Genomic DNA, 23,073 nt, shown 5'->3' on the forward strand with positions numbered 1-23,073 from the left:
CCGGTCCCCTTCCACACGTGTGTGCGTGCCTGTGCGCGCACTGGTCCCGCTGTCGCACCCACCGGTCCCCTTCCACACGTGTGTGCGTGCCTGTGCGCGCACTGGTCCCCTTCCACACGTGTGTGCGTGCCTGTGCGCGCACTGGTCCCGCTGTCGCACCCACCGGTCCCCTTCCACTCAGGATTAGAGAAGCTGTGGACAGCTGTGGTGGAATCACTTGAGTTAGTATTGCTGGGTGCCTTTATTCACCAAAAGCAAAGAAGGTGCCATTCGGATCAGTGTGAATTCGGACGTGCAGGTGTCTGCCTGTTCTTGGTTGTTAACTGATGCCAGAGGCATTCTCTGTGCTTGTTACAAATCATGTCAAAGTCCACGGGTCTGCTGAACAGAGGCGTTCCCAGGAAACCCCCAACTTCTGTTTGAGCTGTTGAGGACAGCTTTGATGTGTCTTCGGGAAAAGACCAGGCACTTCCTGAGAAGAGGTTGGCCATGATGGCCATCCATGGGAACGGCCCTTCTCATCCGAATCTGTGTTTCTCCTTTTTTTGTCTTTGCCGGATGAAGTTTCTCACCTACAGCCAGGCGGAGAGGGCATCCTATTGTCACAGCCCTTTGAAAGTATACTCCGAGGGAGTAGAAATGATACTAACCTGGGGGAGCCAGTCGGGGGCTGTGTGTAATTCAGAGTTGACAGGGTAAGGCAGAGGGAGCAGGAAGAGCAGAGTCCTCTGAGAGGGCTTGGGGGGCTGTGTGTAATTCAGAGTTGACGGGGTAAGGCAGAGGGAGCAGGAAGAGCAGAGTCCTCTGAGAGGGCTTGGGGGGCTGTGTGTAATTCAGAGTTGACGGGGTAAGGCAGAGGGAGCAGGAAGAGCAGAGTCCTCTGAGAGGGCTTGGGGGGCTGTGTGTAATTCAGAGTTGACGGGGTAAGGCAGAGGGGGCAGGGAAGAGCAGAGTCCTCTGAGAGGGCTTGGGGGGCTGTGTGTAATTCAGAGTTGACGGGGTAAGGCAGAGGGAGCAGGAAGAGCAGAGTCCTCTGAGAGGGCTTGGGGGGCTGTGTGTAATTCAGAGTTGACAGGGTAAGGCAGAGGGAGCAGGAAGAGCAGAGTCCTCTGAAAGGGCTTGAGGAAGCCAGTAAGCAAGGAAGGGTAGACTTAGAAAGGGACGAGGGAGGAGGAGGAAACTCAAGGTTTAAGGGACTATTAATAATAGCTAACATTGTAGACATACAGTGAAATACTGTTCAGTCTTACAAAGGACGGAAGTTCTGACATATGCTGCAATGTGGATGCGCCTTGAGGACATTATGCCAGTCACTACGGGACAAACACTGCAGGACCCGTTTGTATGAGGTACTGGAATAGTCAGAAGTGTAGAGACAGAAAGTAGAGTGGTGGCTACCAGGAGGCGCTGAGCGGAGGAACAGGGACTTGTTTAATGGGAGGAGTTTCAGTTTTGCTCGATGATCAAGTTCTGGACATGGACGGTGGAGGTGGTTGCACAACAGTGTAAATGTCCTTAATGCCACTGCTCTGTACACTTAGAAATGGTTAAGATGGTAAGTTCTGTGTTGCGTATCCTGTATTTCCCCACAGTCAGAGAAGGACCCAGCGCTGGTTGAGGACTTGCCACGTGCCAAGCACTACACAGAGCTCTGTGCTTCTCGTGTGGCTCTCAAACTAGCCATCGGGAGGAGGCACCACTATTGTTTCCGTTTTACCGGTGTGGAACCTGAAGTTTGGGGTCATGAGATAAGTCTCCCACAGACCAATGACTTGTGATGGTCAAGTGTGGATTGCACCCAGATCGATGCAAATCAAATTGTAGTATGTGAACGACAGACTGAAACACAGAGCTGAAAGGGTGACGTCCCTCCCTGCAAGCCCTGACCGCTGATGGTCGCAAGGCCAGTGTTTCTAAATGTCACCTGCTCCTGCTAAGAGCAGGGACTTGGTTTCCCTCGACCTTCAGAGGCCACAGCCTTGCTCAGGCTTCTGGGTTCGGCGAACGCTTGTTGTGGAGTTCACCTGGGTTCCCCAGTGTGTGGTGGTGCTGGAAGTTATCAGCTGGCCATAAAGCGTACATAATTATTGCCCAGAACCCTTACTGTAAGGAGTGACCTTGTTGCCTGATCTGTTGTAGACCACAGTAATCGACTACGTGAAGCTCTCAGATCTCAACAAGGACATGAACGAGACCTTCAAGGAGAAGTTTCCTCACATTAGGTTAACACTCAGCAAAATCAGGAGGTATGTGGGGATTGACAACCACTTGAACTTTCCCTTCAGTCCCCACTCCCAGCATGCATTACACTCATGCTCTGTGTGATGGTTCAAGTGAAATATGGGCACAGTCAGCAAACAGCGGCCTGTGAGATGCTGGCTGCCTTTCTGTGAGAGCCAAGAGAAGCAGGCGGAAGGCAGATCTCCTGACACGAGCTGACAAGGATCTGGGGGAAGTGCCTTCAGTGAAAGAAAAATTTCACCCTCTGCAGCTCACCAGCTCAGGAAGACTTATGTTATGAAAAACTCAGCGAGAATAGGAAACTGGGTCCCCTGCTTTCTCAGATGTAGACAAAACAAGAGAAAAGAGTTGGTATCATGGATTTGAGATAACTCTTCACCCACAGTTGTCTGCCCAGAAGTGACAGCCAAGCCCTGTCTATAAGCAGTCAGCAAAGCAGCCAAAACAGAATCCGGCCCCTAGAGTTGGTTGGATCAACTTTGTGGTCACTCATGTCTGCCAGCCAAATGGTCAAGAGGACTGGCCTGACTGGGCTGGAGAGAAAGTGACTTATGGTACCTGTGTACCAGGACAGCACAACGTGTGAGTGTGTGTGTGTGTGTGTGTGTGCATGCGTGCGCTCGCACATGCACGCGTGTAACGGGGCTAGAGCATATACAGCAACACAGTGTGGGAACATGTGCCACCATTGATGTGCACATGTATTAATATCTTAATACTGCTTTGATTCCGACATGTTTGGTTTGACAAGCCAGAGAGGTAAGGAAAATGAAGAATTCCCACTGTGTCCACGTGCTGGGCAGCTTTCCTGAGCACGCTGGCTGTTGTGCTCTTAGCCTAACCCTTCTTCTGACGTAAGGAGTGGACATAACTGATATCGGCAGAGCTGACACCAAGTACCTAACATTTCTGTATCATCTCTCTGGAATGGCCATCGTTCCTCTTAGTTTCCCTCTTTCACTGGGACAGCTCTCTAGGTTTCCAGAGAGACCCTCAGCCATCCACTAGGTTCAGTGTGAACCTCTGGGCCCTGTGTTGACACGTTCTATACAACCTCACCAACAGAGAAGTTTATTCCTCACACGTTACGTAACTTTCCAACTCATAGGGATTTAATTTCATTCCATAACACCCTTCTGGGAATGAGAAAGGAAATGCTTTCTAGACAAAGTAGTCTTATTCTTTGGGGTGCCTGAAACTCCAAGTTCTAATAAGACTCCCCTCCTTCATGTCTTTCTCCAGTCTGAAGCGAGAAATGCGGAAGCTTGCTCAGGAGGACTGTGGCTTCGAGGAGCCCACGGTGGCCATGGCCTTTGTCTACTTTGAGAAGCTCGCCCTCAAGGGAAAGCTAAACAAACAGAACCGGAAGCTCTGTGCTGGAGCATGTGTGCTGTTAGCCGCCAAAATCGGAAGTGACCTCAAAAAGCATGAAGTCAAACATCTAATTGATGTAAGTGGCCCGTGTCCTGATAGCTGAGGTTGCACACGCTCCAGTCCAGTGTTATTCTTACAGCCTCAGAACACTGTGATAGCAAGGCAAGGGTGCCTGTGGGCAGCGTGACCCGCGGAGCATCCGCTGCACACGTTGGCTCCACAGACCTTGGTTTCCTGTGGCCTTGGCTGCCTCCTCTTCGGAGGAAGGCATAGGTTTCTCCTTTCTTTATAGGAGAGGCCCATCAAAGTAAGGAAACACTGATCTCTTTAGGCCAGTGTATGAATGCCTGTTTCAAAAGACTCCTGTGTTCATAGAAAATTTGGGGTATGGGAAAGCCAACAGATTAGGAGGCAGTTGCCATTGAAGAGAGAGGGTAAGCCCCCAAGAGGAGGAGTGTCTTAGCTCACACTGCCAAAACAAAATACCGCAGACGGGGCGGCTTAAACAATAGACATTTATGTCTCACAGTTCTGGAGGCTGGGAGTCCAAGATCAAAGTGCCAGCTACTTCAGTATCTGATGAGGACCCTCTTTTTTTTTTTTTAAGATTTTATTTATTTATTTCAAAGAGGAGAGAGGAAGGGAGGGAGAGAGAATGGGGGGAGGAGCAAGAAGCATCAACTCCCATATGAGCCTTTATCAAGCAAGCCCAGGGTTTCGAACTGGCAACCTCAGTGTTTCAGGTTGACGCTTTATCCACTGCACCACCACAGGTCAGGCTGATGAGGACCCTCTTTCTGGCTTGTAGATGGCCAGCTTCTCACTGTGTCCTCACGTGGCAGAAAGGGAGAGGGCACACTTTGGTTTTTTTTCTCGTATGTGTATTAGTCACATCATAAGGACTGTATCCTCATGAGCTCCTCGAAACCTAACCACCTCTCAAACACCCCACTTCTTAGTAACATCACATTGGAAGTTAGGATGACAACATATGAATTTGAGGGGACACAAACATTCAGTTCATAAGGGGCCACACCATGCAACAAGGGTCATGCAGGGAATAGGGAATTAGTAGGGCTGGTCAGTGGTCAGAGGGAGAGGGAGAAACTTGGGCAGGAGCCTTTCTTGTGGTTTCTGTAGGAAGGAATTGGCATGGCAGGGTAAGCAGGCTTAGGGGTAGGAAACTGAATAATCTCAGTGGGCTCTGGGGAATAGAGGCTGCTCTGGGTGTCTGGTACTTGACCCTGGGTGATCAGGGCAGGTGGATAATGGCTCAGCCCAGAGAGCAAGGGCCAGGAGAGAAGGTGGTTGGGGTGTGGGCTCTAAATTGCTTAGTTTGCATTTAAGAAGTGTACTCTCAGGGGAGCTGTTCACTTTCTCCAGGATTTGGCTGACCCTGGGAGGGGCAATGCTTCCAGAGTCAGCAAGGCCCCAAGCTGTCCAGACGTCAGAACACAGAAAATAAAACACAGGGTTACCACAGTGCTCCATGTGACTATCTCTGCAGCTGTCTTCAGTAGCAAAGGAAGAGCAGAAAGGGAGCTAGTGTAGGTACTCCCCACATATGAAAAAGTATGCTTTGTTCTTTTTAATTTACCATTTTAATTATTTTTAAGTCTATAGTTCAGGGGTATTAAGTACATCCAGATTGTTTTGCAACCATCACCACCATCCATTTTGCAAAACTGAAACTCTGTATCCATTAAACACTATCTTCCAACTCAAGCCACGACCTCGGGGTTTTGAACCTCAGCATCCCAGGTCAACACTCTATCCCCCTGTGCCACCACCAGCCAGGCATCCTAGGATTTTGATGTTAAAGCTGAAATGCTTTTTGTTTTCTTTACTTCTGTTGCAGAAACTGGAAGAGAAGTTCCGGCTGAATAGACGAGAACTGATTGCCTTTGAATTCCTGGTGTTAGTGGCCTTGGAATTTGCCCTTCATCTGCCGGAGCATGAAGTCATGCCCCATTACAGACGCCTGGTCCAGAGCTCCTAGCACAGGCCTCCTGAGGGCCAGGGACTGCTTTCTCTGGACTCAGTGGAGCTGCACTCACTACTGGAAATGCAAAAATAGACTCAGCATACCAGACTTCTTCCTCTCAATATGTTTCTGTGTAGAAGCAGTGCCGGAAACTTTTCAGGGAAGTCTTGGGTCTGGCTAGCCGAGATGAGCTGTTTACTACGCAGCAAGGGAACAGGAGGCCTATGCCAAAGACAAGAAGCCCCTCCAGCTCTCCACGAGCAAGACTCCTTAGCCATCTCCACCCCAGTCTTCCTCCCGGGCACACACGAACTTTGCAAGCGTGGTCCAGAACCTTCTCTCCAAACCCGCTCCAACCTAAGTGTGAAGTTTTGAAGCAGAGAGTAGAAAACCGTTCGCAAAAGTTGAGGGAAAGCTTTCAAAAGATACCCTCACTGTGTCAAAAGAGCGTGCCAATCAATCTATTTTTGTATCAGCTGTTGGAAGTGCACTTCCCCTGGGGCGTGTGCCTGAGTGAGTGTGACAGTGTGCGTGTCTGCGCGATACTGCGATACCGCGTCAGCCCTCGACCTGCAGCACCAGCGCCACCCCCTCTGAGCAGACCTCAGCCCGGGCGCAGGGGCCAGGCTGACCTTCGCAGCTATTTCTACATTATCTCTGGATAACGATCGCCCTCTGCACCAGATTGTCTGACATCCTCTGCCCTTAGAAAACGACACTTTCTGTTACTTCTACCACCCTTGGGGTGAAAACAAGTTCTCGGTGTTGGATGGGCCTCGTGGGAAGGCGTGGAGTGTGGCACCCTGGACCTTTCTGCCATCAGACCTTGTGCACATGTTTAACCTTCACGCTTTCCCCACTCTGGAGACGGCTGGGTTGTGCTCCGCGGTGGGTGTGTGTGTATTCCTGTGCTCTATGTTAGAGTACATAATAAGCACATTTGTTGTGATATATATATATATATATATATATATATATATATATTAATAAAAGAGTTTTATAAAAATTCAGAATAAATATAAGACACATGATTAGTGTTTGGAGGCTTTTGACAGCTGGGACCAACTGCATCCTGAGCTGAAGATGTGTCCATTGAAGAGGTAGTGACTCTTATCACCCCGTTCACAGGGCTGATACTGCAGAATTTTAATTGGGACTCATGACTCACTGGGACCACCTGTACGTCACCACGCCATCGCCTCCTAGCTGCAAGAGAGAAGTGTCCACCTGACTGAAGAAAGCTTATGGCTGTGAAAAAAGAATTAAAGTATTTTATTGTTTCTATATCAATGTATTTGTATGTTTAGACCCACCCGTCTCACCAGTCACCCCTAGCCTGCATTACAAGTTCATCTGCCCCATTCCCACGTCAGATTTCACAGACAGACTGGAAGCTTCTCACATCTCCCCCGAGAAAGGGCTTCAGTCAGCGGAGCTTGAGAGAGTCTGAAAGTCACAGGGCATAGACGGCAAATTCAGGAAGCTGCTGGGGAGAGGGAGAGAGCAAACAGGAGACTTCCCTTCTCCAGAGTCATCCATTTAGCTGAGTTTAGTCCTAAATATTCTGCTAAATATTTGTTACTAAAAATTTTAGGAACTAATTTCCTTAGCTGGATTCAGTTTAAGAAAATGATTTGGTTGGAGGGTAGGACGAATGTGATCTCTTTGACTAGATTAACTAATATTTAAGGGGCACCTACAGTTTATGAGACAAATTTGGGAAGGAAGCACAAAGCGCTCAGAGCGTCTCCATCACCTCAAACACACGCACCCTGGACCTTCCTCTCCTGTGTCTGTACCTGCAGCTCACGTAGGCACTGCTTGGCTGGGCAAATCTGCTGTCCCACATGCGCAGACTGAGGTCACTTGATGGCATTCACCTGTGACTGCTCTTGAGGGTCTAGGAGAGCTTCCCTCACAGGTGTGGTGGCCTGCTGGGCTGGCTGGAGCAGCAGGGACTGTCTACTGGGGTGCCCAGCCTAGTCTCCCCAGCATGTCAGCCTTAGGGTGGTCAGACTTTCACAAGGCAGCTTGGAGCTCGGGGCAGCTCCAGAAAACCGTGGAGGACGTGGCAAGGCTGCTCTGACGGCCATGAAGTCGTGCAGCATCACCTCTACCACATCCTACTGGCAACAGGCCAGCCACAGAGCCAGCCCCACTCGAGAGAAAGGGGCAGGAACTCCACAGGAGCGTGAATAGAATTGGGGTGGCAGTGGGAGCATCTTTGGGGACAAGCCACCACTGCCTCCCTCTGTGCTGGGCTGAGGGACAGAGCCTCAAGTCAAGGATGCTGGGTGGGGCTGGGAGAAGCCTAAGGGCCTCACACCTTTGACCGGCTTTGCCTGGAGCAAGGATCAAAGGACCATTGACCCCCAAAAGTCCCAACTACTAGAACCTCCAGCTGATTTCACACTCTACTTCAATACTTTGGCCCAGGCAACTGTTCAAGAAAGGTATCATGTTCCTAGCCTTATTGATCACATGTCGCATTCTTACATGCTTATTGTTTCGTCCAGATCTGGGACTGCTTCCTTGCTGGGACATGCAGACCCAGGGAAGGGCAGGGTCTCCTTGCCTGGCAGTGCTGCCCAGGCCCCTTCGACCTTCAGACTCCTCATGTGCCAATCATCCCAGCTGGAGCATTCGGCAACGATTGGTTCTGGAAACACGTAGAGTTGTAGCTCAGATGAGAGCAGGGTTATTCCCAAAGTGCTTCTAGTTGCTCCACCCCATGCCGGTGGATCTCAGACACAACCTGAGGGAGGAGGCTGGCGGGAGGGACTGGTGCACCCTGGGAAGGCAGCTGCAGCTCAGGCCACAGACCTTGCCCTTTGGCAAAGGGTGGGAAGGTGGCCTCCAGGGAGAAAGTCACAAACGACCTCACATGTGTTAGGACCCCACATGGAAGCACCTCTTGGAGGACTGACTGACCACCCCCTGTAAATTGTAGGGGCCCTTTTTCTCCTTCTTAACAGAACTCTGTAAAGTTCTGATAAAGAACAGGCTTTATCAGAGAGAGCTGGGTTGAGTTCTAGCTGGGTCCCCCTGGAAAAGTTACTGAAACTCTGAATCTTGTTGGGAAAATGGGAAAAAATATCTGCCCCACCATTAGGAAGAATAAATGACAAGATGCATCAAAAGGACCTAGATCTCTCAGAGGTCTTAGATGTCTTAGACATTCTTACTGGTTGGTACCCCAGCAGCTACATCCACCCCCCGTCCTTCGCCCCTCCCCGGGCCCATGTGGAAGACCTGTTCCAGATGAGCACGGACCAATGGAAGCCTAGTACACAAGTTAAAGTTTTGTAGTAGCCTCATTAAAAAAGGTAAAAAGAAACAGGGAAACTTAATTTTGGTGATATATTTTATTTAACCCCATATATCAAAAATATTATTTCAACATGTAATCAGTATAAAAATTTTACATCCTATTAAAAACTAAGTCTTCAAAATTGGTGTGTACCTACACTCAAGCACATCTGGATTTGAACTCCCCCCCCTTCCAGTGTTCAGTAGCCACACATGTCCCTACTGGACAGTTCAAGGCTAGAGGGAGCAGCTGGGTGGCCTTCCCTACTGAGAGATAAGTGGCCTGGATATTCGTAGGAGTCTGGGTCTGTGTTTAAGGTGCAAGAACTCCCTCTCCAAGGAGGACACCTTTTTTGCAATACTCTCCTAGTGGGGTTGAAGAGAAGAGAAAGGCAAATTACCAAATAATAATAATAAATGTTCGTTTTTCCTTATCTACATAGATTAGTAATAATACACAATCATACAGAACCTTGCCTCTCCTGACAGAAAGCACATTCTTTATTTTCACAAATACAAAAACAAAACAAAACACCCATGCTTTGACTTGCAGCCAACAAGGCCTCTGGTAATCAGGACCCAGAGAGGACATGACCAGATGGATCATTACAGGTGGACGGGACTCCTGGAGATGCCCGTCCACGGGCCCTGAGAGCCCAGGGACTGCACCGAGCTGGGCAGCCCCACTCTCCAGACCTCTGGTAATCAGGACCCAGAGAGGACAGGACCAGATGGATCATTACAGGTGAGCGGGACTCCTGGAGATGCCCGTCCACGGGCCCTGAGAGCCCAGGGCCTGCACCGAGCTGGGCAGCCCTGCTCTCCAGACCTCTGGTGATCAGGACCCTGAGAGGACAGGACCAGATGGATCATTACGGGTGAGCGGGACTCCTGGAGATGCCCGTCCACGGGCCCTGGGAGCCCAGGGACTGCACCGAGCTGGGCAGCCCTGCTCTCCAGGCCTCTGGGCTTACCCTGCACTCAGAGCGGAGCCTGTGAACCTGGGCAAGTGATTGAAGCTTGAAGAAAATAGCCCAAGAAGAGATAGAAGATGAAGGAAACAGGAAGAAATATTGAAGGAACACCTTATCCACTGCCTCTTGCTGCTGTCAAAGTAAGAAATTGGAGATTTTAAAAACAATGGAACTCTAGAACATGATTTTTAAAAATCAAAGAAACAAAAACCACACACACACACACACACACACATACACACACACACACATACACACACACACATACACACACACACACACACACACACACACACACACACACACCCAGCCTACCCTTGCTAGAGATTCTTTTAAAAAAAGAAATGCCTACAACTTTCAGCCAAAGTGTTTGAGGTCAGTCCTGCTGGAAAAGAGACTTTACACGTTCGTTATCTGAACGTGGCCCTTTCCAGCCCTAAGAATCTTGATTTGCATAAATGCTACTTGGAAAGACAGCATAAGATGACATCTGGACAGGTGCCACTTTCCACTGATAGAGAAGAACTGGCCTCAGTTATACAGAGAGGTTTGTGGGAGCCAAAGAATCAGGAGAATTCCAAGCTCAGATTTTCTATTTGATCCTCAATCTACAGAGTTTGACATCCCAGGTGAAGAACAAAAGGAAGCTGAGACTACCTGTGTGGGAAGGTCACTTGGAAGATCTTTACCTAAGTGACAAGCAGAGAACAGGAAAGACGACGAAATGAATTTAAGATACTCAAATTGCAAATATACAAATCCATTCCCAGTTGGATTTTCTCTCCTCAAATGTTGGAGAAAGACATGCAGGAAGAACGGCCACTGACCGAGCTGACCGTACTCTCCACAGGGCCGAGAGTGGACAAGGCTCCCTTCCCGGTGCTGGGGGCTCGCCCTCGCTGGCGGGGAGGATGGTGTCCCCCACTCCAGGCTTGGCCTCCCCCCGGGAGGACTCTCTGCGCTCATGACATCTGACAGGGACCAAAACCAACAGCTGCAGAGTAGTTAGGTTTCAGAAAACCCACTCTGAGCAGAAATACTTGGAGTGAGACATTATTTTCTTAAACCTTCACTGTGGGTTCAGAATCAAATAACCACTTCATGCAAATTCACTTCTTTTGATTCCCATAGAGGCAAGATTTAGAATTTTAGTTCAATTTTTAATCTGGCCTAAAAAAAGTATACTTCAGTGTTCAATGATTTGAAACTTACTCTAAGATATTGGGAATTAAATGGATTAAAAGCTTTAAGGAATATGAATATGTATGTGTGTATGCATATATTAAATATTTGTTTCTTTTTTTCTCATCTGCCCAGGGAGGGACTCCATTAGTGCGGTAAACCCTACTCTCTCTGGTGATCGTTTAGGACCAAGTTAAGAGAATGGTGAGCAAAAGATAAAAAAAGTACATATATATATACACACACACACACATGTATATATATGTGTGTGTATATATATGTATATACATATATATATTTATATGTATATATATATATGCAGAATTTAATACAACACAACACACACCACAAAAGGTTTCAGCACTCATTCTAGTAATAGTGTCCTTCCCGGCTTCTTCTTGGCCCAGAACGCCCCCCACCCCTGCCCAGTGGAAGCCCTCTTGAGGAATTCTCACAAATGGGTGAGTGAGGGCTCTCAACAAGCCAGCAGAGAGCAAAGGGGTGACGTCCCCAGTAGGCTCCAAAGATGTAAAAGCACAAAACAAAACCAAAAATGCAACAAAATGCCTTGGGCCCGCTACACAGTGTGAAGCAGTGTGTGGTGAAGGGCGTTTAATAAGGAGGCCTGCATGTTGGCTGCGGTGAGCGGGCCATTGCCCAACCCAGGGGAATCCCATGTCCGCTTCCATACGATTGGGAACAGCACACCTTGAAGACAAAGCACAGTCCATCTGCAGCAGCCAGAGACCCCCAGAAAGAGTTCTGGACACAGGGAGAAGTGGTGGTCTCAGCATCCTTGCTCCCTTCTGTCCAAGCCCTTGGCAAGGACGTCCGCAGCTGGCGGTGCCTCCTCCAGCGGACACGGGAGGCTCCTTCTCCTGCACTCATCATTAGGTGCCTTTCCGCTCCGAGAAAACCAGCAAGGCCTCTCCAAGTCCACCAAGCAGAAGGCTGCAAAAGCATCAGGAGGTCAGCTTTCCACGCCCTAGAGCCAGGGGCCACCTGGTGTCCACGTGCAACAGAGTGAGGGCTGCCCCCCACCCCCATTCTGCCGCTGGGACTCACATCCCACTTCCAGGTCAGGCCCAGGAACCGCCCACCCAATCATCCAAAGTAAACCCAGCTGTGTGGTGGGAGGGGGCGGGCTGCAAGGTGGATCCTGACACCTTCCCTGGGGGAGGAGGGTGCTGTGTCCACTCATCTGACCAGGTGGAGGGGCGGGGCCTTGGCTGATGCTCTGGTGGGACTATCAGAGGAGGGCTTCACTGTGCCTTTTGCTAAAGAGGGCTGGTGGCTATGAAATCATGCAGGTATCCATAACTGTTGAATTATTGAGGTGACAGTCTGTGAGTCCTTTCCTTTCATTGAGACTAACTGAACATTGAAAGATGGAAATACTAAGGGGAGCCGTGAATTTCCCACCAGAGCAGAAATAAATACGGTCAGGGGTTTGGAAATGAACGAGCAGTGGGAGAACTGGAGACTAAGAACTAAACTGAATATTTTAACATGCCCAAAATGTATTACATTCGAAGGTCTGGACATTTTCTATTTTGAACTTTTCAATAGACAATCTGGTGTCTGTCTGAATCCTCTGTCATTCTTCCCAAAAAAGCACCTCTGAGGACTGAGCTGGGCGATCAGTACAGGATCGGTACATGGCAGGTTATGGGGTCTTGGAAACAAAGACCTCCATTTGAATTCAGGTCCAATCACCTACTAGGTGTAGTAGCTAAAAAATTTTTGAGAAACCACTCAAATGTCTCTGAATCTCAGCATCTTCATCTTTAAAATGGGGATAAATTGGAGGGCTGTTGTAAAACTCAGATTATATTAATGGGAAAATGCCTGAAACATAGTAGTTGCTCAATAAATGGTTAGTTATTATTATTAAAAGAAGAGGAGACAAGATCAGGAAGAAGAGGAGGGCATGGAAGTATTGCCTAATTTTTCTTTTTCTCCCATTTTTCTTCTTGGGGCTTGAAATGCCCCCATTAGGTGTTCCCAAGCGAGGATGAGAACCGCTTTTTTATTTTTTCACAGGAATAGAGAGAAAGTCAGAGAGAGGGATAGATAGGGACAGACAGACGAGAACGGAGAGAGATGAGAAGCATCAATCATCAGTTTTTTGTTGCGGCACCTTAGTTGTTCATTGATTGCTTTCTCATATGTGCCTTGACCGTGGGCCTTCAGCAGACTGAGTAACCCCTTGTTCGAGCCAGTGACCTTGGGTCCAAACTGGTGAGCTTTTTTTTTTTTTTTGCTCAAGCCAGATGAGCCCGCGCTCAAGCTGGCGACCTCGGGGTTTCGAACCTGGGTCCTTCCGCATCCCAGTGCGCCACTGCCTGGTCAGGCATGAGAACCCCTTTTTCTGAATGTTGTGAGCCAGAAGATTCATTTCTGTCAGTCTGGGATGGTTTAGACATGGACCTGCCCTCAGGTAGGCAGATGAGCAACTATAGACAGACAGTGATTTTTCACTTTTATCCAAGAACAGTTTCTGGCACATATTAGACCTGTGGAAAATAATCTGTTAATTAAATAAACCCCGTTTAGCCCAAAGCCACATGAGATGCAAAAGTACCTCCTAGACTTCCTCATCATGGTATCCACAGCCTGGTCCTGCCTCTCATTTATCCTACAGGAATCTTATACGAATGTTTAAAAAATAATACTGTTGTTTCTGTGGCTATGACAGATACACGAGGAAACTATTCACAAGAAGTGCTGGGAGACCAGAGGCACCCATGGGCACCCCAGGCCCCAGCGCCAGCCCCCACCAACCAGCACTGAGGTCCTCAGTCAAACAGGTGATGATTCTGTTGGTCCAACATGTAAGCAAATAAAAATAATAAGGAGGGGGTCAGCTTTTAGGATGGCTCTGATCCCAAGCATGAAAATACAAACAAACTTTTTTTTGAGAACTATCCCTTATTTGAGCACAGCTAAGCAACAATTTGCTTTTCTTTCCATATTGGTAAAGAAATGTAAAAATCTATCTAAATTTTGTCTACACTTCAGCTTTAAAGTGCCATTCCAGAGGGTAGGAGTCAGGGGGAATCTGCCAAACAGTATCTCAGAACTAGGATGGAAACAAGCATTATCTTAAGAGGCCCTAGGCTTGTGTTTCTTCCTCAAGCAAAGAACAGGAGACCAGTAAGCAGCCACACAAATATGAACTATTTCCCACAGTGCGCTGCATTAGTGATTCGGGCTGGGCAGCGGGCGGTGAGGTCCCGGGGGAGGAAAGCTGTGTCTCGAGGCCAGCAGCCGGTAGGCTGGGCAAAGTCCCAGCAAGGACCGAGCCAGTCCTGGGCGACAAGGGAAGCACCACGTGGTGTGTTTTCATCGTGAAGACAATAGAGCCCACCTCTCTGGCATGTACATTCCTGAAGCGAACACTGCATTTTTCTCATCATTAAACCAAACTGTTATGACTTCTGGCAGGTGTAACAGTGGGAGTGGAAGATTACAGACCTTGACTTTTACTCAGTGCACATCGTAAGTATACACCCCCAAATGAAGCATACCCAGTGAAGGGGGGCAGTGAGCAGTTTTAACACCTTAGACTTGCCATGACGCCCCCTCCCGTCCCCTCCCCGCAGAGACAGCCAAAGCCCTGGGAACAAGGGCAGCACCCGTCTGCACGTGGTAATCTGGAGCAGACTCTCAACTTGGTCAGCTCTTCAGTGGGCAGAGCCTGTGCGGAGTTCAGAGGCAGATCGCACGAGATCGCTCCATTCTGTGCCCAGCGTGGCCGTGACCACCTGGCCCTGGAGCAGAACCACAAGGGGTCCGGGGGCCCTAACACGCCCCCAGGAGCTGTCACAGAGGGAGACCCCGCAGTCTGTCTATGAAGGACGAGGCGAGGAGCTCCAGTCACACTGTCGGGCTGTGGCAGCAACACCCCCGAGCAGCTTCCATACGTCCTTGTCTCTCTCCGGCCAAACCCTTTGTGGCCACAGGCGCTGAGGCTCTGGTGCAGGGTCCTGTGGGCCTTTCCAGGAGCTATGGCTGAACCTACCCTCACAGCTGCCACCTCTGCCTCCTGGGTATCCTCCACATAGCTTTGTTCCAGGCGGCGGCTGCAGCCATCTGTCTAAAGTTGCCACACACTCTAGTCACCCCTAGCCCCCCTCACCTGCATCCAGCACGGAGCCCACATGCCCAGCGGGTGCTACCTTCTATGAAGGAAGCAGTCCGTAAAAAGCAGAACAACGGACAAGCACGGTAATGACTGTTGGAACCTCCAGGCAGGAAAGAAACAAGGCGACAGGAAGTAGCCGGGACCTGGTGTAGAATGTGGTCAGGGAAGGCCTGCTGAGGTCGCCTCGACATGCAGGCACGGAGGCTGAGAGGCCGGTGGCCAGCGGCAAAGCTGGGTGCATGGCAACCCAGGCCGAGCGGAGGAGCCCAGAGGCTCTGAGGGGCAATGTGGATGCCATGGTTAAGGAGGACGCAGAAAGACTCCCCCCTCTGCTGACCTCCAGGCCCCCTTAGTCACCTACCTACTGATATCACAACTCTCAGGTGTAACGGGCACCTCAGCCTTAATATATCCAACCCAACTCCTGGTAATTCTCCACCTCCAACCTGCAAAAGCCGCCTTTCACATATACTTCGTCATCTCAGTGAAAGGCACCTGCATCGTTCTCCATGCTCAGGCCAGAAACGGAGGAGTCACCCCAGACTCCTCTCCTTTTCTCAAGTCTCCGTGCCTTGCTGGCACCCTACCATATCCTAGCATTGCCAGTGCACCAGCCGGTCTTAGTCCCCGGGCACCTAGACCATGGCCAGAGCCCTTATTTCAGCGGTTCTCAACCTGAGAGTCGACCCCTATGTTTTGGTCGTTCCACCCCCGCCAGGGTCGCTGCCTTATTTGCTCTTTATGCTCCCCGCCTCCCCCTCCCCCTCCCCACCCCACCCCCACCGCCTGCTCTACAATAAATCCTCCACAGAGTAGACAGAGATGTGTGAGACTCAGAATCTTCTCATCTCATCCCTTCTCACTCAGGGGAAAGCCAAGCCCTTACAATGACCTTTAAGGCCCCACAGGGTCAGCTGCCAACTACCTCTGTAGCCTTCTCTCCTACTACTCTCCCTCTTGCCACACTGCTCTGCTCTTCAAGCAGACCAAGCATACTCCCACCACAGGGCCTATGCATGTGCTGTTCCCTCCGATAACCCATTACTCTCTTCCTCACTTCCTTCAGGTCTCTGCTTAGATATCATAGAGAGAGGCAGTGCTGCCTCTAAGCAAATGGATGCGTGCATGCTAAACAAGGATGGTTTGGACCTTGTTGACAAGAAAACAAATTGAAGGGTAAAAGAAAATACCGAAATATAGCTATCTATATAAAATAATAGTTCACCAATAGTGGTCACTCTTGTATGGGTGAGAGGCTGAAAGGGGTACCGGTAATGTGCTGTTGTTTATCCGTACGGCTGCAGTAAGGGTGGTATATTCAGCTTGCGAAGAGTAGAGTCATCGAGTTGTAAATCCATGATGTATACACTCATCTGAGTGCATATTTAATGTCAATAAAACACAAGCCCAACACATGCACCTTTTCTTCAACACTTGAGAGCATAAATTAGTATCCTGATGAAACCCAAACAGCTAATGTTCATTTCCTCTCTCTATGCAAACAGAGACTTACCATCCCACGGTTGCTCTGGTCAGGATCACATCAAACAGCAATATTGATGAACCAGCTGTGAGCACCTGCGGAAATAATTCCAACAAAAGGTCATCGGAGTGGTAAGACCTCGGCAGCCTTCTCTGGAGTCCTTTTCCACAAGCTCAGCCTGAGTTAGCTCAGATCCCCAACATGAACACTTCTCTCCACTTCACATCCTTTCCCCACACCTCCCACTCCCCTGTACTCAGTGTTGCCTCTGAGCAAAGCATTTGGTGCAGAGAATGCTAAATCCTAGTCGATGTTAGAGATGGGAATCTTCAAAGAAGCCTCTTATTTCCAAGCTCTTCAAGAGGAGGCACAGGGCCAGCACCTCACTCACCTCTCTACGGGGCAGGGCACAGCAGGAACACCTATTTCCACCTGGTCTCAGCTGTGTAGAATTCATCCCCGAACTTAATGATGCTCATTAACCCATTCCCAGATCCTCCAAATAAAAACTATCTGTCAACCTGCCTTTGCCTATGGCACTGTCCTTCCCCTGTCCTGACGCCTCTGTCTCTCTGGCCCACGCACACATTCTAAAAAACAAGGTGCTTCCTGGGGAAGAGACCAGTTAAATCATTAATTAATTATTTTCATATATCTAGAAGCCAGGGAGTGGGGGTAGAGGTCACTCCCATGTCTCTCTGAGCTAGAAATTACAAAAAAAGTCTCGTAGGAAGGTAACAGGAGGACTCCAGCAGTGCCTTTAAACAGTTGACACAAATAATGTATTTGAACCAAATCCCAATTTTTTTAATTTTAATTTTTTAGCACGCATGCATGCACAAGAGCAAGATGAACAGAGTCAGAGAAACAGACAGACACGAAGGGAGAGAGATGAGAAGTATCAACTCATAGTTGTGGCACCTTAGTTGTTCATTGATTGCTTTCTCTTTTTTTTTTTTAAACTTTATTTATTGATTTTAGAGGAGAGAGACAGAGAGAAGGGAGGTTGGGAGCAGGAAGCATCAACTCATAGTCGTTGCTTCTTATATGTGCCTTAACCAGCAAGCCTGGGTTTTGAACTGGCATCCTCAGCGTTCCAGGTCGATGTTTTACCCACTACGCCACCACAGGTCAGACGATTGCTTTCTCATTGTTTGTTGCTGAGCCAGTGACCCCTTGCTCAAACCAAACAACCTTGGGCTCAAGCCAGCGACCTTGGTCGTCAAGCCAGTGACCTTGGGCCCAAGCCAGTGACCATGGGGTCATGTCTATGATCCCGCGCTCAAGCCAGCAACCTCAGGGTTTTGAACCTGGGTCCTCAGCATCCCAGGTCGATGGTCTATTCACTGAGCCACTACCTGGTCAGGCCCCAAAACAATTTTGCCAACACTTAGAGTGTCTGCTCAGGAAAAGATGTCCCCCCACCCAAGAATTCTGCACTCTGGCATGCCAAACAGTTTTCCCTGGGAAGGTCCCCTTAGGACTGGCTTCCTTGCAAGAAGTGAGAAGCAGGTTATACTGGGATGGGCCATTCAGGCTGGACGCCTCTGGAATGTCCACTACCATCTCACTCAAAGGGACCTCATACGTTGTCACAGAGGTCTCTTCAGGTCTCCCAGTGAGCAGATGGTCAGAAGGAAGAAGAATATTTACTGAGTCTCATTGTCACTCATTTACCATCTCCAAAAGAATTCTGGAAATATAAACCAAGAACTGTGGTGTATAAACTGTGAGGTTTTGGAACCTTTGTAGTTCACCCACTTGGGGTCACTTTCTGTTTGCTTCCCTTTACTGATTTATGGCGAAAAAATCTTGACAACATAAAAAACCTGTATTGTCTTCAAGAACAAAAATGGAGCGGCAACAAGGTCAGAGAGTCAATTGACAAACAGAACCCACAGGACAAAGAAAGAAAATTTTCCCAGTGTTGGGTGGTGAGCTTTATCTTTAAAAATACGATGAATGGCACCTGTTCCTCCAATCCGCCACCCCTTTTGTTTCTTTTAGGACCTTTGCATCTATGGTATAAATACAGTGGGCCTAAACCATTATTACCCTGCAATGCAGTCATCTGGTTTTGGAAACAAGGTTATACTAACCATATCAGTTAGTTCATCAGCTTCCCTTATTTATCTGTAAAGAGTAAACATGATCCTTACTATGGAAACTTCTAGTGCGTGGTGATCTTTAATGGCCACCGTCCCAATCAAGTCTTCCCTTTCTTTTTCATTCCCGTTTGCCATTTTCAGTTTTTCCAAACATGCATTTCATCTAGGTTGTCCAACTTATTACATTTGGCTGTTTGGAAAAATATTATTTTTATCTCATTTGTACCCATATTTTTACCTTTGTTTTTATTTTTATTATTGTCATTTTATCTCCCTCTCCCCCCCCCTCGTTCCTTAGTTTTAACCAAAGTTAATCTTGTTAACTCCGTTTTACTTTTAAAACTTCTTGAATATTTCAAGGATGGTGCTAATTGTATTTCTTGGAACTGCTGAAGAACGCTCTGTTCTACTGAGGGATGTTAGTGATGCTGGAAGCCTGGCATCATGGGACACTTCACTGAGTTTCTGAAAGTGGTCCTAATTCTTCGCCATTGTGCCATCTCCTGTGTTCCTTTTTACCAGTTTGTTTTCTCTTTTATTCCAACTTCATTGAGGAATACTTGACAAACATATCTGTATATATTTCAAGTGTATACGTGACAATCTGACACACATATATAATCATAACCTTCTTTGGTCAGTTTCTCTCCTTACCTCTGATAGGCTCTTTCATATGACTGTCAGTCTAGTATGTGACGCTGACAGCTCCTATGTGCCCTGCAATAGTCACAGTCTAGGACTTGTGCCTCCGGTCCTCCGTGAGTTCTCTAGCTTAGGAAAAACCTCATCTGTTGTGAGACAGAGAGCTGACCTGTTTGTACCTATTAACTGCAGCTTTTGCCAAGAAAAACATATCTTAATATTTTCAAACTAGCTCTTACTTGAAAATAAGGTGGGTTAAGTAGCCACACTGCGCCTTTTCCATCGGCCGCTTCCTGGAAATGTGTGCATAGTCTCCTGCCTTGCTCTCGGGCCACTTTTTCAAACTTCTCTAAATTTTCATCTCTCAGTGAGCAAATGTTCTGCTGGCTGCCTCACCGAAACTTCCAAGATCGGTTTGTCTTATTTCTGTAGAGAATGCACAGTGAACTTGCTTGCACTGTGGAGCACTGTGGAGTTAGATGGGCTACTTTAAGAAACTGCAGTTTCTTAGGCTTCTCTACTTTATTTCCATCACCAGCCCTAGCACTCAGCTCTTTTTGGAGGCATGTTCCCTCCTCTCTCTCTCTCTCTCTCTCTCTCTCTCTCTCTCTCTCTCACACACACACACACACACACACAGTCACCAAAGTTTTACCACTTCAAAAAAGGCATGACATAAGAACAAGTAACAGCCAGCATAACCTCGCTGAAGAGTAGTTGGTCAACTCAATTTACCCACTTAGTGACTCATCCTCGCACACCCACCTCACCGTGTGTGAGGTTCAAATTCATACCTCAGCAAAGTGATAGATTTCTGTATGTCACGAGCTGTCAGGGCTGCTCAAGAACACTCAAAGATTTCAATGATAAATCTGCCCATGCCAGGGGCCCTCTCCACTTCTAATGCCACTAAGGAGTAAACAGAAGCCAGGAGAGGCTGGCTGTGCGAGTCTGGATACTGAATGTCTCATGTATAGTCACCTAGGGTAGAACTCGCAAGGTGGAGGGGACTCCCTAAGCAGAGGTCATAAGATTAGCTCTGGGGGTGGGGGTGGGTACTTCATGGCAGTGAGGAACAGAACCAACACCCTGACTCCCGGGTCAGCCTTCTCTCACAGCATTCAAGTTGGAAAAGAGGAAGTAAAGCTATCATTATTTGCAGATGATATGATATTGTATATAGAAAATCCTAAAGTCTCAGTCAAAAAACTACTGGACCTGATGAATGAATTCAGCAAGGTGGCAGAATATAAAATTAATACTCAGAAATCAGAGGCATTTTTATACACCAACAATGAACAGACAGAGAAATTAAGGAAACAATCCCCTTCACTATTACAACCAAAAAAATAAAATACCTAGGAGTACATTTAACCAAGGAGAGTAAAGACTTGTACTCGGAAAATTATAAAACATTGATAAAAGAAATCAAGGAAGATATAAACAAATGGAAGCATATACCATGCTCATGGTTAAGAAGAGTAAACATCATTAAAATATCTATATTACCCAAAGTAATTTATAAAGTCAATGCAATACCAATTAAAATACCAATGACATACTTTAAAGATATAGATCACATATTCCAAAAATTTATATGGAACCAAAAGAGAACACGAATAGCCTCAGCAATCTTAAAAAAGAAGAATAAAATAGCATTCCAGGTTTATATATGCTAAATGTAAATATTAGATAACCTTTAAAATATGACTCTTTTCTTGGTGAGCTAAGAAAATCAAGTGCTCCAGCCTGCAAGATTGACAGCCAAACCCCAGAGGGGTGAACTCTTGAAGCGCATGAAAGCCGGCTGGAGCAGCTTTTGGGAGACCACCGCTGGGAGGGGAGCTGGCCTGCGTCAGACTCCATGGCCCAGCTTCTTCCTCCATCTGAAGCCAACTATGTTTAGAAAGCTCGGCTTGGCCACACTCCAAGCTGAGGCTGACAGTGTGTGCTCCCTCATCGAAGTCCTTAGCACATGCTCTGCACCCCATGGAGCATGCTTATATGGGAAGAAGGAAACTATGGGAGTCTAACTTATGGGCTTATGAGTGACGGGGCTCTGCACTTAACCTAGCTGTGTCATTTTGGACAAGCTACTTACCTCTCTGTACTTTAGTTTCCTTCTATGTGAGATGGGTATAGAAACCATGTTGGCTTCAGAGGAGTATTGCAAAGCTACGTGAACTAAGGCATGTAGAGCCCTTAGCCGCTCTGCCTGTTACATAGTACATGCTCAATAAATGTTAGTCCTTATGGAAAAAAAAAAAAAAAAAGAAGAATAAAGGGGGAGGTATCACACTTCCTGATATCAAGCTATACTACAGGCCATTGTACTCAAAACAGTCTGATACTGGCATAAGAACAGGCACATAGATCAATGGATCTGCGGGCTCTCTCCTATCTCCTCTACCTGTATGGCTCTGCTGCCAGAGATGTGTGAGTGCGTTCGGCATACTCCATCTCTGCTCCTCGTCATCCTGAGATACATGGAGCGGCCCTGATGGCTCTGTCACCCACCAGAACTACCTACAAATATTGATCGACTTATGACCTATGCAACTTATGACCATTCGACTTTATGACCACAATCGCTAGCCACGACTGCTCCGCGTCTGGCAGCGCAAGCGTTGCCCAGCTGGGCGTACGACAGTGCGGACCAGCTTCCGGCAGCACTACCATCTCCGCGTGCACCATTTCAACTGTTATTCCAGACGTGGTACAGTATTTACGTTTTGTGTCTTGGATATTTTTCATCAAACCCCTCCCAAGATGTCTACCAAGAGGAAATTGTCTTTGCAAATATTAAACCAGTTGTACTGGTAATGCAGTGTTTTACTTAAACCTGACGAATGTAAAAATAAGAAACAAAATGGCATAAAATGAACAAATGGCATAAAATGATATAAATGGCATAAAATGAACAAAGAAAATTATGATATATAACAATAATGAAAGAAAATTATGATAAAACATGACTTAAAGATTTTTATAACATCATTTCACAGTACTGTACATATAGCCTACTCAACTTACGACCAAATCGTGTTATGACCAGTCTGTTGGAACTAATCATGGTTGTAAGTCAAGCACTAGCTGTATTAAGTCCCCAGCTAGATCACTGGTCCATTGCTTGTCCCAAAGAGGACTGTAAACTCAAGACAGTGGAGCTACTGGTTCTTCTTGTTTATTAACCATTGACACGGCCACTTTAACAAAAAATACTTCAAATGGAGTATCCTGCAAGCACCAGCAAGGCTGCTGGTTGTCATAGGCTGCCATGCTCTGGTCAAACTATCACACTGACAAAGCTGGGGAGGAGGGAATCGTAGCAACCTTAGCAATAATGCCACAAACGCATGCCGTTCCCACCCAAAGCTTAGCAGTTTTCACGAACAAATAAATGCTTCTCAGTTTGTTGCATGCCTTTGGCCAACTTTTAGAGAACTAAAATGGATATTTTTGGCAGTCTCTGCCTAGCTTCCTAGTTGACTTGGGGGGAGAGAATGTGTCAGCCCACTCCCTCCGTCACGCCGGAAGTCCCTGCCGCAGCCACTCCCGGGGCTCTGCGGCATTAGAGTGACTAAAGTAGGCCATGCAGGTGAAAGTATCACGGTGAAATCTTGTTTTCA

At 47.7% G+C, this 23,073-nt stretch overlaps 2 protein-coding genes across 3 annotated transcripts in view; one reads left to right on the top strand and one right to left on the bottom strand.

Moving 5' to 3' along the window:
- LOC136315540 (CDK5 and ABL1 enzyme substrate 1-like) overlaps positions 1-6,029 on the top strand; it is a 115,940-nt gene extending 109,911 nt beyond the window's left edge. For both annotated transcript variants that reach the window (XM_066247229.1, XM_066247230.1), the window contains 3 exons: positions 2,140-2,246; positions 3,484-3,691; positions 5,474-6,029. In XM_066247229.1, the coding sequence (XP_066103326.1) occupies positions 2,140-2,246; positions 3,484-3,691; positions 5,474-5,614 (456 nt within the window). In that variant the 3' untranslated portion in view covers positions 5,615-6,029. The remainder of the gene's footprint in view (positions 1-2,139; positions 2,247-3,483; positions 3,692-5,473) is intronic.
- A 2,939-nt stretch (positions 6,030-8,968) lies between these two features.
- Positions 8,969-23,073, bottom strand: part of LOC136315732 (UDP-N-acetylglucosamine transporter TMEM241) — a 90,359-nt gene continuing 76,254 nt past the window's right edge. The window contains exons 14-15 of the mRNA XM_066247587.1: positions 16,725-16,789; positions 8,969-12,015 (exon numbers count right to left, since the gene is read on the bottom strand). Coding sequence (XP_066103684.1) covers positions 11,955-12,015; positions 16,725-16,789 — 126 coding nt within the window. The 3' untranslated portion in view covers positions 8,969-11,954. The remainder of the gene's footprint in view (positions 12,016-16,724; positions 16,790-23,073) is intronic.

This window comes from Saccopteryx bilineata, chromosome 11 (genome assembly GCF_036850765.1).
Source record: "Saccopteryx bilineata isolate mSacBil1 chromosome 11, mSacBil1_pri_phased_curated, whole genome shotgun sequence".
Lineage (NCBI taxonomy): Eukaryota > Metazoa > Chordata > Mammalia > Chiroptera > Emballonuridae > Saccopteryx > Saccopteryx bilineata.